This window comes from Acartia tonsa, chromosome 12 (assembly GCF_053477335.1).
Source record: "Acartia tonsa isolate MP-2025a chromosome 12, ASM5347733v1, whole genome shotgun sequence".
Lineage (NCBI taxonomy): Eukaryota > Metazoa > Arthropoda > Copepoda > Calanoida > Acartiidae > Acartia > Acartia tonsa.
Window position 1 is genome coordinate 13,320,497 of NC_137271.1, and position 18,919 is coordinate 13,339,415.

Here is an 18,919-nt window from a genome sequence, read left to right on the forward strand (position 1 = left end):
AAACAGCCTTATCTCTCTTTTTCTCGTAGCTGCTCTGATTTTATTCCTCTTTATTCTGTCTCTTTTCCTCTTATTATTACAAGGGTGCATTCCTCCTTTCATAAAAGGTGTCAAAATTAAAATAATACAAAAATAGAATAATAGTTATTAATTGCATCTTATTTCATACAGCTTTCCACATATAGTACTGTTTATCATTCTTTGAAATTGTCATTACGAAGATACGACACATGATTTTTCAATATTGTTGAGAACCAGTTCTAATCCAGCGAACATTATCCGTTTTCGAAGCTGGAAAAGAGAACATTGTTTTTTTTTAAATTTTAGAGACTTTTACAAATTTTAAGAGAATCCTTATGGCTAATTCAATAGTAAATTTATTAAATTAGAAATTAAGTTTTCATTAAAAAAAAAATTGTTGAACATACCAAAGCAGCTCGCCCAGTATTACTCTCAAATATGCAAATTTAAAGTGAAGGAAAAAGAAGCAATATTATCTATGTATAATATATATGGATTTTTATATTAGTCTGCTTATCCCTGAATATTCAAACGCATATTTTTACATTCACTAAAAGTCTATTATGGAGATAAAAATTGCACTATAAATGTGGAGCTTTCAGAGGTAATTCAAACTGCAAAAGATACATACAATGACCCTTTGTTTGAATATCCTTAGAAGCCCAACACCCAGAGGTAGAAACAAAAATTTGTGTTTATTGTAAAATATATTTAGATATTCAAATTACAAATTATAGCAAAAGCATCGTTGGACTGAATAAAGGGGATTTGAAATTGTACTTTGTATTCCAGCCACTAAAGTTAACATCTATTCACAAAACCATTTTACTTAAAATAACAAGGATTTTAACACTTACAAAGTTGCAAGGCTTTCTAAAATAATAAAACCTTACATAACTCTGCTACAATTTTGATTTACAAATAAAAAAGGATTTAACTTTTTGTGCTTCTTACTTCTAATCTCATTAAACCATTATTTCCCCCCTGTATATGATAACAATCAAATTTCATCCCTTTAGGGAAGATAATAAATTTTAGGATTTAATTAAAATTAATTTAAAATGTGAGTTGCTTAACATTAATGTTAGTGTGTATATGTAAATTTCAGAGTAATAGAATTGAATTCAACAGTGTTTTTCCAATGTTTCAAATTTTTTATAGCAAAAGGTCTAACTAAATTGTACTATTTTGTTACTGTATAGTAACAAAACAAAATTAAATGTAACACTTTAAGAAAGATTTTGTATTTGAGAGTCTATTTGTAATTTTTAAAGTTTTGATGTCATTGTTTAAGTAGTAATGCAGGGACACTAATTTGAAGACCTCTAGATTAACTTTGTATTATGTTAATACATGAATACTAAGAATTCTTATTAGTTAGTACAACACTGTCTTTCATTATAACACTTCTTCAAGGTACACTCTTATTTTGAAATTGAAAGTTGACAAACTTCTCAAAAGCCTTCTAAAGTAGACTCCTTGCTTTTAAAAAAAAGTTACAATAAAACCTTTTTTTTTTATATTAACCTGAAAGGTAAACTTTTTACGTAATAATATACTAATGTTTGACTGTGTTGAACTATGTCATGTTATACAAGGAAACTATTGTAAAAATAACTACAGATTTGATATTCAAAAACTGACTTTATACAGTTTTAAAGGGGACTTTCTTTTAAGTATCATAGTTTCCTATCAAATCCTCTTCCATCCCTATTTTAGATAGCTGGCTAGTAAAAGATACATATTTCATGTATGCTTTGTTTGTTGTTTAATATAATTCTATATGAATATGATGCTTCTCCCAGTTATAGCACAAACACATTAGAATTTTAATGAGCATAATTAAATTTTATCCCATTCGTCACTTTTTACTTTGCAAAGCTGGAATGGCAAAAGTAATCCTACAATATAACCAAGAAAGTGAGAAATACTTCTGCAGTTGTAACCATATTTTAATAATTAATTTTGAATTTATGTTTTTATACACTGAAAGTTGCACCTTTATTTAATTATTTGACTTTTTAGATTACAATTCAAGTCAAAATAATACAATTTTACCTAAAAAGATTTTCTTTTTTTGGATAAACATAATAATAGCAATGGGTTTTCAAAGGAGAGTAGGAATAAAGAAGAAGAGAAGTCTTAAAATATGGCCATAATCAAATTGATATAAAAAGAATAATTTTTTCTTTGTGCAATTTTAATTTTAACTCCCTAAATTGAATTTATTTAAATGTTTTGATTTTGCCTTAGGCTCTAAATTTAACCATTATAATAGAAACAAGTTACAACTATGTTAAAAGTATGTGAAATAGCAATAATTTGTATAAGGTATATTATAAAAATATTTGCATTTGAGAGTGTTGTAAAGCAGAGAGGGTTGAATGTAAGTAAAGAATTTCAAATCCTCAAATTATTCACAATAGCTTTAAACATACTATACTACTGAGAAAGATGACTTTGAAGATAAATAAAGAATGAGAAATGTACTAAAGGAAAAACAAAGATATGAAGAGAAAGAGTAATATGATAATAATAGATCGCCAATACTTTGAGAAAAAAAAATATTTGGATGAGGGCAAGCTTTTATATAAAAATTTATGTTAAGAAAGAAACAAGTACTTTAAAAATATATTGATAAAGATTACTACTATTAAAATAGTTAAAAATGCTAAAATATGTAAACTTTCTAACTGAATAATAAATTGCTAAACCATTTTAATACAAAAAAAGTTGTCAGATTGCTGTTGCTGTGCTAGTAATGGATTTTCATCATTCTTTTCAATTTCCTTTGAAAATTTGAAATATTTAAAATTTGCAACAATGTAGAAGGTTAAAAGATAATATTAATCAAAATTTTGTAAGCAACATATTTTAAATTTATAGAATAATCAGTATGTCAGCTAGATAAATATGGATGCTGTTCTGGATTTTCTTTTAATCAAGTTTATATAAATTTCAAAAATGCCATCAAGAGCATATCATTTTATTCATATAACCATAGGTACTTGCATTTTAATTTCTACATTTATTTTTTCTCACAATTTTGTAACTATGTATAATTTATTGTAAAAAAGCTTGAAAACTTTTAATTAGGAACTCAGTTACATAGACATATTAAATATAAATTATTCTAATCAATGAAAACAAAGAAATATTCAATTAAAAAAGTCATATTGGAGATTTTACATAACCAGAAAGAAAGTTTTTACATTAAATACAATGAAAATAAGCCTACAGATAATTTATAAATTTTTTAATGTTTTTTCTTACCCTCCAACACACACAAAAAATAATTGAATTTTCAGTTTATAATTGTTAGAGTATGTTGATGTATGTGTGTCTGTTTAATTATGTGTGTGTTTGTATGTAGTTTTCAGTGGTGGTTGAAAGACAAAACTGTAAACAGAAATAATCACTAAAACAAATAAAGGGAAAAGCAATAGTGATAGATCAATGTGGGATAACTGTCTTTATAACTATATTTCAAATATAAAAATACTGTACAATGGGCTTTTAAAAAATTCGGAATTGCATTGGTTATAGAATAAGAACTACATTAAAAGAAAAACTGGTTCTTAATAATAACATTCTTTTGAGAGGTTTAGATATGATATAAGGTTTAGTTTTCTTTCTACACAAATTGACATCAAAATGAAAATTGATTTTAGTATCTAAACCTATAATTATATTATCACTTTGGCTTTTTCAAATGATGGTTAATTGACAGTTTTGTGGGAATAACTGTGAGCTTGAATTTAGGATTTAAATTTTCTAATTTGTCATCTTGAAATGTTTGTTCAAAGAGATTCATTAATCAAATTTCTTTGCCCAACTCCTCCCCCCCCCCCCCTGGTCCTTCCCTCCGTACTAACTGGGTAAAGAGGTAAGTAACAGCTTTTTATATAAATTCAGCAAAAAAGTATTTGTCTTTAAAAAAAAATAAAAATAAAATGAATGAAGATAAAAATATGGAACATAAGCCCAATTCAAATATTAAAACTTATGCATAAATTTGACTAACTCTATGCTTTAAAATGACAAAGTTAAAAATTAAGTTTAATGCCAAAGGAAAAATTTGATATAATTTCTTAGTTCTTTCCTAAAAATTTCAATTTAACTTTGAAGATAAAAAAAAACTAGCAATTGCGGAATTTATTCCCCAGGCATGGTAACAATCTTTTTAACTATCTCTTAACCCCAACCGCCCCTAAACTAAAAACTTTTTGGACGTGGCACGGTTATCTCTTTTCCCCCATCCCTCTGTTTTCTTTCCTTTTCCCTAAATAGTTAATTGTTTACTGGGGGGATGTTTGTATTTAAATTTTATATACTTTTCCATCAAAAACAGGATGAAATACTTAATATACCTTCCTTAGTTCAGCGTGTTTAATTATAGGTAAGGTATAAAGTAAAATTTACAAAGCAAAATAGCCAAAGATAATTTTAAAATAGTAAGCTTTTAGCCAACGAATTAGAGATCATATTTATAAAACTTTGAACTCTAAAATAATTTTCAGTCCTTTCATCCCTCCAGGGAGAGAGGGGACATTGAACTGAAAATTACACTTGTACCCAAAGTTCAATAACATATAATTTTGCCAACAACTTTTGAGTGCTTTTATTATATCCTCATTGATTGGCAAAAAAAATATTAATGTCCTTTTAACCAATAATTAAAATCTATCTGGGTTTGTATATTAATTTATCATTCATTGTCTTATCCCTTGAGATCCCTGGTTCCCTCCTTCCCTGTATATTGCACAGAAGCTGGAAATCAATAAATTGCAAGTGCATGAGGACCTGACATATGCCATTTATTCCAGAAATCATTACAAAATATATCAGGGCTCGGCAACCGCTTACAAGCCGCAGGAAAATTGATAATTCTTGTTTTAATAATTGACCGGACTTTAGTATGACATACCATCCTTTAGTAAAGCTTTTAAGCTTTTTAGGCATCAAAAATGTAAAATGTTGGCATAGTCTTTTGCAGCTTGCCTAAACCTACAAAGCTGTTAAATCTATATACAAATTTGGGTTTGTAACCTCAAGTAAGACTGATATAATTGTTATAACTCTTTTTTGCCTTGTTCTTCATCTGAAGAAGGCATGCACTGTACATATATGGGTTTTTGGTGACGAAAATATTTATGAAATATGTCTTTTTCCTTTCAATATCATGGTTGTAAACTTGTAGAATATATTTCATACAAAATAATTCAATGGCACTAATAAAAATACTAGTTAAACATAAAATAGAACATAAGTTTTTTAAGTCTTGAAAACGTTTGACATAATAACAAACAATTAAAATAGTATATTATCAACGCCCCAATTACCTACAATGTTTTTTTTCTAGATTAAATGGCAACCATGCCTTAAACTCTCCAATGCAATATTTATTGATGTTTCTTTTACAATCTCTCTCACTTTTTCTAGCCCTCTTTTCAACCTTTTTCCACTCTTTAATTCTTTCTCTTTTCCTATTTAGCACTCTTTTTACATACTGAAAGGTCAAATCTTCAAAAAACATTATTTAGAATAAAATTAGTATTTTATATAGATATACACATGTATAAAGAGTAAGAGCGAGATAAATATAGAATTTGGCAGATAAAAAGAGATACTAATGGTTATTTATCGCAACGTATTATAGACAGCTTTCTGCAGATATTAAAGTTATTAGATTAAAACCAGTTTTGTTAGACCAACGAAAACGAATGTTAACAAAACTGGTATTCATTTTATCATTTTCATTTTATTATTTGTAATTCGATGCTATACATTATTTTTCAGTATGGCTTCATATATAATATAGAGAATTTACATTAAATAAAGTTTAGATAGATAGTTTACAAAGATAGATAAATAAATGTATATGAAGAAAATTATTACAATATTGCAAAAACTGTTGGAAAAGTTTTAGATATAATATTTTACTCATAGGATATGAAATACTTCACAACTTACCAGAGAGAGAGGGATCAATGGGCTGTTTATTACACTAGTCTCCAAAGTTTTATAATAATGTTTTCTTGACAACTTTGTAGATTTTAGTGAATTTTGAATGGTTGATTGATTAAGTTGAGTGTTTACAATCACGTATTTTAATAATATACAGAAGATTTAATTTTGTATTCATCATTGGGTGTATACACCAATTTATCGGTCATTGTCTTATCCCTTTAGATCCCTGACAACTTACACACACACAAAAAAGATAGATCGGTTATTAAAGAAAAAGGAAAATTTGGTAATAAGAAGAAAATCAAAAGTAAATTATTATAAAAAAGTATTATTCAATTTTTTAAAAATCGGTCAATTGAAGAAAAACCAGAAAAAAACAACATTGAAAAAAAATGAGAGAGAAGAGAGAGAGTTTTTATAAAGATAATGAGAAAAAAAATATGCAGTAAAAAATATATTGGTCATTTCTATTTAATGACGTCATTTTTTAAAGGCACTATAAGCTGCTTCCATAAAGAGAGAGAAAAAAAGAGAAATCGAATGAGAAAAAGAGAGAAAGAGAGAAAGTTGGAGAGTGAATGAACAGTTATGGTAGTCTACCTATCTGACTATCTTTCTTTATGCTTATTATCTATATATCTAGCTATCTATCTGTCTAACTATATTTATATCTATCTACTACATATTTATCTATCTTATAACTTACCTGTGTTAATTCCTCCACAGTACAATTTGTTGGTGAGCTCTGATTGTACTATCTATCTATCTTCCTATCTTTATATCTAACTAGCTATCTATCTACCTTTCTTTATATCTAACTATCTATCTATCTACCTATCTTTATATCTAACTATCTATCTATCTACCTAACTATCAATCTAACTATGAATCTATCTATCTAATAATTTACCTGTGTTAATTCCTCCACAGTAAACAGTACAATTTGTTGGTGAGCTCTGGTTGCACTATCTATCTATCTACCTATCTTTATATCTAACTATCTATCTATCTACCTATCTTTATATCTAACTATCTATTTATCTATCTTTCTTTATATCTATCTATCTATCTATCTACCTAACTATCAATCTAACTATGAATCTATTTATCTTATAATTTACCTGTGTTAATTCCTCCACAGTAAACAGTACAATTTGTTGGTGAGCTCTGGTTGTACTATCTATCTATGTACCTATCTTTATATCTAACCATCTATCTATCAACCTATCTTTATATCCAACTATCTATCTATCTACCTAACTATCAATCTAACTATGAATCTATCTATCTAATAATTTACCTGTCTTAATTCCTCCACAGTACACAGTACAATTTGTTGGTGAGCTCTGGTTGTAGTACTATCTATCTACCTATCTTTATATCTAACTATCTATCTATCTACCTAACTATCAATCTAACTATGAATCTATCTATCTTATAATTTACTTGTCTTAATTCCTCCACAGTAAACAGTACAATTTGTTGGTGAGCTCTGGTTGTACTATCTATCTATCTACCTATCTTTATATCTAACTATCTATCTATCTACCCAACTATCAATCTAACTATGAATCTATCTATCTAATAATTTACCTGTGTTAATTCCTCCACAGTAAACAGTACAATTTGTTGGTGAGCTCTGGTTGTACACTTCGTCGAAAGTCAGGGGCTTAGAATTGGCTGAAAAACAGAAAGATTTTAAATTTTATCTTATACTGTATTCTGAAAATGTAACTTTACAAAGTGTCTAAAAAATTAGACGTGTGACGTCATACAAATGAGGAATTATCCATCTCTTTTTTAGGGGTTTTCTTTCCCACTTCTTCTCTCATCTCCCTCATTTTTATGACGTTACATGGCTGATTTTTGAGACACTTTGTAAAGTTACAAAAAAAATACAGGATTTTGTTGCGTGTTGTTATTTGTTGCAATATCTTTCAAAAACTAAAATACCTATTGCATAAAAATTAAAGATTCTAAATTCTAACACAAAAATAAGAAAATTTCAACGAATTTAACCATAATTTTGTAGATTCTTAAAAATGAAATAAGGAGGAGAAAGTAAATAAAACATTTAATTTTTTCAAAGAATAAAATTTTATGGCAATAAATGTTATTTTATATACCATGGCCAATTAAAGTTCTGTTGTGCTATGAAAAGCAAACCATAGAAAAGCAAAATAAAAGCATAAAAGAATAATTTATGAGAAAAATATCTTACTTAGGCTTCATGCAATGAAACTAATGATATATATATGTATATTAACATATTATTTGCTCAGTTTTAAATTCGCTGGATTATTGGTCCATAGATGTCCAGGGGGAGGCTAAAAGTGTATTTACCCCCCTAAAACCACTGAAACCCCTCATTTTACCCCACTCAAAATCAAAGCTTGGATTGCATCTTGTTATTTATATAATGTCTTTTATTATTAATGTTCTTTGCTACTTTGAATGTTGTAATTCTTATTTTACCAAAGTATATTATAGACTAATTAAGGAGAACTTAGCTTAAATAAGGCTTCCCGCAAGATTAAAAATTAGATACAACTTTTGAATTAGCTAAAAAATTGGGGTCTATATAAGAACACCCTTCAAGCTTGGTTTTAGTAAAATAAATGGTTTAAAAGTTTGCAAAGCATATATTTATCTATTTATTCATTTTAAATTTACGATAAGTAAAAGCAGTGATAAATTTTAGCCTGTAACTGTTATTAATGTGCATATTAATTTCATATTTTTTTCTTGATTCTCATTTTTTTCAAATGTACTCTTCTAAAAATCAAATCTAAAACGACCAAGCAATAGTAGTGATGGATTCACCCTTTCTATTGAAGCTATCAATTTTTATCTTTGAAATACAATTTTTTTTAGTGCAGCAGCAGTTACCATTTTTAATGCTATGGTTGAGATAGATTTAAAACTACAAGAAGCGAGATTTAGAAAAATTTAATTATGGCCTAGGCTCAAAATAAAATTAACTTCAGTAAAGTGTTTTTTAATCTATCAGTTTGTCAGCCATAAGTGAATTTTATGACATGGGAATTTTTGTTGACAATTAGGTTCTAATATAATCCTCAGAATTGGTCAATACGTTCCTCCATAGTCAGGGGAAGTATGGGATAAGTCAAAAAAGAGAGATATCATTATATTTGTAAGCTTTAAGAATAATTTTACTAGTACAATCAAGAATCTCTCATAATATCCGCGTATTTTATTTATTTCAATTTGTTCAATGTTTTGGGGAATGAGTCACGGCGTTTTTACTTTAGCTATTAGTTATTGATATAATTCATATATACCTTTCAGAGATATATGAATAGGTAAAGTTGGTATGATTTTTTTCTAATAATTCACTTTTGATATTTAGCTGTTATTACATTAGTACTTTTAAAAAACTTTGATTTTTATTTTGGAAGAAGAATATTTAATCTGTTATTGTGGGATACCAACTAATTATTTAATTATTTACAGATTACCTCTCCCTAACACCCCGTGTCTTTTCTATAACCAATGATAAATGTAATGCACAAAAGGAGACAAAACTAGCAATGGGCGTCTGCACAAAATAGATAAAAATGACTACTTTAAAATTAAATTTTTCAGTTTTTTTATATCAATGAAAGACAAAACTACAACTGTCAAGATATATTTAAATCTAATGCTATGACTGACATAAGAACGAGTGTAATGACATTTACTGTCGAGTATATGGCCTTTAAATATAATCTGCTAGAATCTCACATACAATGCCTGTTAAGAACTGAAAAGCCCCTTCCCCCCTTACACCTAACATAAATTTAAATGATAGAATGGCAGTTTTTTTCTTGTGCTTAATTAACCCCTGTGGGGCAACCCAGTACAAAATATAAACTTACCTAAAGTAAACAAACGTAAATCTATCTTGCCCCCACACCACTCTTATTTTAAATTAATTTTAAAAACAATGGAGGGGGTGGTTTTTCATGCTCAACAAGGCACTTTGCTGGAAAACAAGACATTTTACTACATTCATAAGTTGTTGCAAACTTTCAACTAAGACATAGTTTAAGCCATCAGTTTTCTGCTAAAATAATATTTAGCATAATAGTAGGGACACCCTACTTAAAGACCAGAGGAGAAAATGTATTGCAAAAGATTTATAACACACACAAAAATTATGAAATATTGATACAAATAAAACATTATGGACAATAAACGTTTAAAAATAGAGATACACTTCCATATTTCATTTTAACAAATAGTTTAATTTTGCTAATCATTTAAAGATATGCAAATTGATAGTGAAAGAGTATAAGGACATATTATTTAAATACTGTATTACAATTAATGAAGCTCTTTATAATGCCGATAAGAAAATGACGACATACAATACAAATGGCCAATGAAAGGCCAATACACAGACTAAATTGATGGTGGCAGGCCAGTATACATTGTAATTGATTAATGATGGCGTCATTTCTTATAATTTTAAAAGAAATAACCTTCTATTCCTAAATTACAATTGTCCGTCGATCTATGAAACGGGAATTGGCTTCTTTTAGTTGTAAAGATTCAAATGAACAAAAAGTATCTACTCTAATTTAATAAAAGGATGAGGGTAGAGAAGACCAGTTAAAAATGAGAATAGGATTAAATCAAACTCTCCCCTTGGAAAATATAATGGCAAAAATAAATCTTTATTATATAAGGATTTAGAATTATATTTTGAAAGTAAAGTTGATGTATAAAATATTCATATTTATTGTCATCATAATAAAATTCACATTCTACCAGGGAGAAAGGGAACATTGAATTTCAAATTATCCAATATTTAAAAAAAACACGTTTTCTCAGTTGTTGAATCAAAACACTCTTATTACTTCCAATCTTTATTCAAACTATCAGTGTCCAAACTTGGACCAATAATTTGTAATTTATAGTACTGGGTATCATTGTTTATCACCTTTCGGGATGAGTGCTAGTTTATCGTTCAATGTCTTATACCTCGAGAGCCATGTAGTTTACTCTCGGTAACAACCCCCTCACCCACCCTCCCTACCTACATAATTTAGTGTTTTTGTGTTTGTGTGTGTGTGTGTTAGTATATCTTCTAGAAAAATAGTATAAGTATATTGTTTGATATATTCATTCAAATATTTAGTATATTATAGTTTTTTTCTCATAAATCCAGTAATTGTTGTGACCAAAAATTTATCTGTTATTGAAATAAAACAAGATAATGTCTTTGAAAATATAACATTGCTGTGGGAAAGGCTTGAAAAGCCAAAATTTGCAACGAGAGTCAGGTTTAAACTTTTGATATAGAACATATATTGATGTTATGAAAGGGGAAAATTGTCCTCATTTTAGGTTGCTAACATAGATATCATTTATCGGTCATTTCGTTCATCCAGTAGGAGAAGAGAGGATGGGGTAAATAGGCTGGGAGAATTGTCATTTTAGCCAGCTACAATTTTCACTTTATTAGAGTACATGATAATCTGGTGTATTGTCCAATTAATGATAAACCCATTGTTTAAAGTTAATCGACTATCAGAATATTTTGACACAAGTTACCTATCCCTGTGCATATGAAGTGTGTAGAGAAATGATAATCGAAATCAAATATCATCAATCATCCTTTCAAAACCAGTTTAACACAACCAGCAGAGGCGTGCGCAGTAATATTCAAACTAATAGATAGATAAAAGTATTATATTCATACTTTCATTATTAGAATAGCGATAAATGTAATTGTTGATATTGATGTCTTAAAAGCTTGAAAATAGGTATATGTTTTAGTGTATCAAGAGATAGCTTCTTATGACCCTAAAAATAGCCTAAAACCTGCCAAAGATCATAACAATGTCTGTTATATATTATCTTTAGTTTTACAGATTCTAATAATTTTAGATAATAAAGACAAAAAAGTATATTTAGTTGATGACATCCAATGCCTTACTAAAATCTAAGTTACATGAAATAAAAAAATCTAAATTTTAAAAAGTTTTATATTAAAAGTTCTAAGATGCTAATTAGAAATAAAAAAAATGTAGGAACAGAATAAAATATGTGCTGTTTGAAATAAATATGACTTTAATTCTTTATTACGAAAAAAACAACTTCACCCGTACAGAACCTTAAAGCATGTTGAAGTGAGGTAGAGAGGAGGTATACGAAGACGCTGTAAGTCGCTCAATGTGACGTCATAAAAATGAGGGATTATCCATCTCTTTCTTAGGGGTTTTCTATCCCACTACTCCTCTTCTCATCCCTCATTTTTATGACGTCAAATTTTTTTTGAGGGACTTTCTTCGTCTTTGAGTTAAACTATCATATCAAATTTTTATTTTAAATTAAGAAAAGTAAAATAAATAGGGGTGAGTGGCTTTTATGTGCGATTCTCTTGAGCTAACATCCCAAAAAATAGACAAAAATCCTTATATTACAGTTTGCTGTGGAAGCTTTTTTATTTTGTTGTTTTGTATGAATATAAGAAGAAGTTATGTGTGTTTATCTTTTCAATCAGAATAATTTCATTCGTTAAGGCATATGCTCAATTTAAACTTTATGTACACCATTAATAAGCGAAGCTTTTTAACAATTAGGGTACGTTTGTCAGTACGTCTTCTCATTGAATAATAAAATATAACTTCTTGCAGAAGCTTTACAAAGTGTCTAAAAAAATCAGCCATGTGACGTCATAAAAATGAGGTATGATAAGAGAAGTGAGAAAGAAAATCCCTAAAAAAGAGATGGATAATCTCTAATTTTTATGACGTCACATATGGCTGATTTTTTGAGACCCTTTGTAAAGCTTATTCTTGCAGGATGTTTCAAAGTTTACCTTTTTTTTGCAAAGGTTAAAAAAGGATTTTAGTTCTTGTTGAATTAAGTATACCCAAATATAAGCTTTGATTAGCTGCAAAAAATTAACCAATTAGATTTCAAGTAACAAACTTGATTCAAATTAATGAAAATTACTTAGTATGCTTTCGCATATATATACTTGGTTCTTATGCATAAAATTGTGAGAAAATCGGGGAATTTTGCACTAAAAGGGTCCATGATTCAGATATTTAAATCAAGTTTTTAATTTTAATTTCATTTATAATGCTCCTTTAAATTTATTCTGGTTTTTAAAACATGATTTTAAGCCTAAAAATAATGGGTTTCTTTTTTGACTTAAAATTTCAATAATTACGGACTCGGTATTTTTTTAGCTTAAAAAAGTCTAAGGATATTTTAAGGATATTTAATGTTAGATTTTAGTCGTAGGATGGTTTTAGGCTTTCTTTCTTCACTTCCAAACCACCTTCAAATATAGATAACCTAGATTCTAGGAGCGCATTTGCTTGCCTATTAAAATCGACGAATCTTATTCTATGTTTTTACAAATAGAGGGAGAAAAGTTGGGGAAAGGACTCGGTTTACTTCCGGACCAAGTTATTATAATGATTAGCCTTTGAATAATGTTTATATAGTAGCGAAGCTACGCTTTAATTTTCTTGTCCGTCTTTCTGTATGCCCTTGTATTGTATATTAAACTAAAAGGCTTTCTCATACAAAACTCCGATAGATTGTGAAATAAATTAGTTTAATTAAATACCTCTAATCGGCAATATACATCTTTAAAAGCATGTTCCTAACCCCTACTTAACCCAACTTAGCTTACAATTAATAAAAATATGTATTTTTAAGAAGATTATTTAGTAATTTTAAGTTAAGGACTCAGTATTGCAATCACACACTTAAAAAAATCTAAATTGACTTTGGCTATGCAACTTTGCGTAATTTTGTTATTGATTTATTTAACATATATTTAATGTACACGAAAATTGTATGTCATTCTATAAACATTAGGCTAACATATATTTGGTGTATTTTTTTATATTGAGGTTTACTTTAAAATATAAATCATTATAGAAACCATTAAATATTCTAAATTATATAAAAAATGCGCATTTGTCAGAGAAATCTGCACAAAAAAATTAAAAGTTAGAAAATATTATTAGAAAATGAAATCAAGTATTAAAAAGGCATGATTATTTTAGAAACACTTTTTGGGCTAATTTATCGATTTTGTAATAAAAGGGGAAAAATACGTTAATTACTTTTTTTCTAGTTTTAACTTGTATTAATTATTGTTTTTAACCCAATAATTATTAAAATAGGATATTTTACTTAATTATAGTTTTTGTTGAAGCAAGAACGTCAAAAATTAGTTTTTAATTTTTTTACGTTGGTTACGATATTCATGTTCCTTAATTGATAAAGAAGCTTATTCCTTGCCGAAAATTCAATAGTTTATTGGAGTAAAGTTGGAGTAAAACTTGTTTAGGGTGTAACTGAAAGGAAAGTGGGTAAGAAGGGGGAGGAAAAGGGAAGGGGGTTGAGGGGAAATTTTAACTTAGAATTTTTTGTCAGAATCACATTACCTTTTCCCTGTTTTTACCAAAAAGACTGACAACCAGACAGACATCCTATTTTTCTGTGCTACTTTTAGACATAATCGTCTTGATTCATCCTTTATCCCTGGTTTAATGTAAACTGTTTTAAAATTCATATTTTTGAGAAAACTTAAAAGTTTTATAGAATAGAGAAACAATCAAAGTTTGATGAATTTACATTATATAAATAAATATATTATGGAATATTATTAAAAGCTAAACTTTTCTATAATTAGGGTCGGTCAGTCCGTCCGTCCGTCAGTCCGTTCGTAACGGATGTTTTTTTTGTTAGTTTAGGCATTTTAAAATTGCATGGTGATTCCTGTAGAAGTTAGGTACGATTTAGAAAGCGTAGCAACTCTTAAATCGCTACCAGAATGTCCGTACGTCTATTTTAAACATGTTGATTTTTTACTTTTTTTACAACAATTTTTTATGTGATAAAATCATCCAATTTAATTGATTTTTGGATTACTGATTCATATTTCAATAATTTATAAATTTATACTTTTGTGTATTTTTTGTTCTGCAAAACTATAAATCATTCATAGAGTTTAATAAGTTAATAATTTATCACACAAAAAAACTCTAATTTCAAATAATTTAGGCCACTTTGACCTTATCATAACAAGTGATTATTTTTGAAAAAATATTGAACAATTTCTGATCATTAAGAACACCAGAACTGAAATATAATTCTTAAAAAAATGTTTTGTACTCATAGAAATAAAGTGTAGAGGTAACATCACAAAAAATGTAGCTCTTACCGTCATTTTTGTTTGCAGGGGGTTTTCTTGTTGCCCAGTTTGTTCGGATAGCTCTGAAATAAAGAAAACAAATATTAAAACTCTTTATTCTTATTTGAAAAGATACTTAGTACTGCGGTTGAATATCTGGTGTAATATCCAAGAAATGATATATCCATTACTACAGTGTTCTTTACCTGCCATTGTTTCCCTTTTCCTTTTATAACATATCTTAGATAAAATACTATAAGATTTTATTAAAACAAATACAATCTTGATTTTAGTAGAATTTGGAAAACATTTAGTAATTTATCGTATAGTATTATTGACAGCTTTCCTCGGATATTAAAATGAACAATTATAAGAGTAATACCCGTTTTGATTTTAAATTCACATAATTGTATGTAATACGACGTTATACATAATTTTTCAGTATGACTGAGAACCGGTTCTAATCTACCGGATATTAATCGGTTTTAAAGCCATACTGGAAAGTTTTATCTAAATGCCAGTAATCTAAGTAGCAAGTTTTTTTGCGGTTTTGATGGGAATGTCAAAACGATATTTTGTTAATTTCCTTTGTAAGAGATCTTTTTGGTGCTTATGCTTTACAGCAAAAGAAGATAAATAGAACATAAAAAAGATTTGTTTAGGCCCTCACGTGAGTAGCCTTATTAAAAACAAAGCTATTATATAATTAGAGTCGGTCAGTCCGTCCGTAACGGTTAGCTCTTTTCTTTGATTAAAGCATGTTATAATTGTCCTATCGTTTTCAAACTTTGTTTGATGATTCCTAGAACCGGTAGGTACGCTTTGAAAGCGTAGCAACTCTATATTCGTCACCAGAAAGTCCGTACGTCATGTTTTTGTTAATTTTAAGTTAACAGCGTAGTATCTCAATAAAAATAACGATCCATCAATTTAGAATACATTATCAATGTCAGAATATATCAACTTAATACGAACCATTTGTTAACAAAAGTACAGTTATTTTGTGAAAACCCAGATATTTAATTTCTGTATTATTGGTATGAGACTATCTAACCATTCTACATACATGTCTTATCTTTTATTATCTAGTATTATACATAAATGGATAAATCTATCTGATTATCTATTTATGGGACTTATCAGTTATCCTTTTTGCAAAAGAATCTGGTATTTTATTTTACTTTTTATACATATTTGGCTTTAATTGCTGAAATTTATTTTGTCAAATACTTGTATTTTTAGTAGCGAAGCTACTCTATAATTCAAAATGTCCGTCCGTCCGTCCGATTTTCTCGGATTAATTTTGTAAAAATTCTTCGTATTTTTACTAAGTTTTATTAAGATTCGCCAATTGGTTGAGGTGCTAGATCGAATCCTCCATTTTTAAGTTTTTATGATTTTCTCAACACTTATTTAAGATAGACGGCTGAAATTTTAAGGGATTGATTACTTTCATATTCTGCATAAGTATCTGCGCTATTTATGGACATGCTCGCCTTTAATTTACTTTTTTAAAGCTAAGATTTTTTACAATCATAGTCGTTCCGTCCGTAAGTCCTCCCGTAATACTTTAAACATGTTAAGATTTCAAACATTGCAACGAGATATCTGTATAATCAAATAATAAAAATGAAAGTATGTCCTTTTCTTTACCTTGTACTAGCGGCTACGCCCCTAGAGGCCTCTAGTGGCACTTTAAATGTTTTTTTTTTATATTTAAAATATGTCTATGTTGCGTTTGACGTTTATGTTTGCGTTGAACTGTCTTTCTAAAATCAAGAAATGTAAAAAAAAAATTTATTTTTTTGTGATTTCTCTTGGAAGGGTGGTGGTACCCTCCCCCAAAATAGTTAAAAACCTTCCCGGGACCTATAAGAATATACCCTGTTAAAAAGAACCCGATCGGTTCAGCGGTTAGCGAGATCCTTCGGTACAGACACACAGACAAACATCCTGTTACTTTAGTATAAGGATTTACACAATTTTTCTGTACAATTTTGTTCAGACTTGCAAATTAATGTTCTGCTTAATAATGACACTCAACAAGAGTTATCATTCGTTTGTTCTTCCTTCTGAATTTAGAACATTGTTTTTATGGATGTTGTCATTCTTGTTAGAAGAACATTTTAAAAATATATTCAGGTAGAAAATTTAAGCTCTTTTTTTCTGTGTTGGAGAAAGGTATATATAAGGAAAATTATGAAGTGAATAGGCCGGTTAAAATATCAATTAATCATTCAAACTCTCTCTTCCAAGCTCTGGGACGTCAGAGGTTTCTGCTTTTTAGAAGCGAAGCTATTCAATTATTTACCCTTCTGTCCGTAAGTCACTCGGAAACGCTAACGGAGAAAAGTAATTTTATAGACAGCTGTAATTTTTGGTGAAGATTTCCATGACATATTTGTATCTAATCTATACTTTGTTTTGTCCGTCTGTCTGTCGCTTTTAATTTGTAAGACGCAAATGTTAATGTTCTATGATTTTTTTTGCTTTGCTACTTATTTATGTTGTCATCCTTGTTCACTCTTTCTGATTGGGTAACAAGAATGAAATTAGACATAGAAACTAAGCTAAAAAATTAAATACATAGTTGCATGTAACCACTTATTTCTGAAACAGCTAATATTGTCAGTTTAAATTTAACTGACATAATTTCATAATATTTCCTTCACTCAATGTTGCTTTTATCAATATTTTACATAATAATCGTTACAAAAAAAAATGATCTAAAATTTAAAATAATTGAACAATTGACAAATCTTATATTCTAAATTTTAAGTTGCGAAGCTTCTCTATAATTCTAAATGTCCGTCCGTCCGTCCGTCTGAGACAGAAAGGGGAAAACGTGATTTTCTCGGCTCCTATTAAAGATAGAGAGCTGAAATTTTCAGGGATTAATTTTTTAAACAGTATTCATATTTTCACCAAGTTTTAAGATTTTATGATATTCTGCATACTTTTATAAAGTTTTCACAGTGCGTTTGAAGGTGCTTTGACTTTTGTGTCAGAACCCAAATTGGGACATAGTGCATTTCATTACCCTAGGTTAGGTAACTTCATTTCACTTTTCAATAAAATCTAAAATGCAGCCGTTTTTGAGAAAATTAGATTTGAAAATTTTAAGTTTAATTTTCATCCACTAGGAGTTACCGCATAATCATGACAAGAAAAGCAAAGATTATTTATTCAAAATTTTGAACAAGTTTGCTTTTATAAAGTTCTTCATAAAACCACTCCTTAACTGAGTTGATTCATGGCCATTTTTATCAGTTGCTTTGCTAAGGTTACGGAAATTCAGCCTTAAATAAATCATATATAGAGAGGTTTTATGACAGACTTTATAAAAGCAAAGGTGTTCAAAAATTTAAATAAATAATATTTGCTTTTCTTGTCATGATTATGCAGTAACTCCTAGTGGATGAAAATTGAACTTGAAATTTTCAAATCTAATTTTCTCAAAAACGGCTGCATTTTAGATTTTGTTGAAAAGTGAAATGAAGTTACCTAACCTAGGGTAATGAAATGCACTATGTCTCAATTTAGGTTCTGACACAAAAGTCAAAGCACCTTCATACGCACTGTGTTTTGCTTATTGTTTTGGGTGCTAGTTCGATTCCTAAATTTTTAAGTTTTCATGATTTAATTTATTCCTATTCAAGACAGACGCGTGCTATTTATAGGAGTTATATGAGTTTACAATTTACATATCCCCACAAAGTTTCATTAAGATTTACTTATTGTTTGAGGTGCTAGATTGAT

The 18,919-nt window shown here is 28.5% G+C and overlaps 1 protein-coding gene across 3 annotated transcripts in view; it reads right to left on the reverse strand.

Moving 5' to 3' along the window:
- LOC145334527 (cytotoxic granule associated RNA binding protein TIA1-like) overlaps positions 1 to 18,919 on the reverse strand; it is a 212,589-nt gene that overhangs the window by 54,412 nt on the left and 139,258 nt on the right. For all 3 annotated transcript variants that reach the window (XM_080179987.1, XM_080179985.1, XM_080179986.1), the window contains 2 exons: positions 15,191 to 15,243; positions 7,585 to 7,671 (listed from right to left, as the gene is read on the reverse strand). In XM_080179987.1, coding sequence (XP_080036113.1) covers positions 7,585 to 7,671; positions 15,191 to 15,243 — 140 coding nt within the window. The remainder of the gene's footprint in view (positions 1 to 7,584; positions 7,672 to 15,190; positions 15,244 to 18,919) is intronic.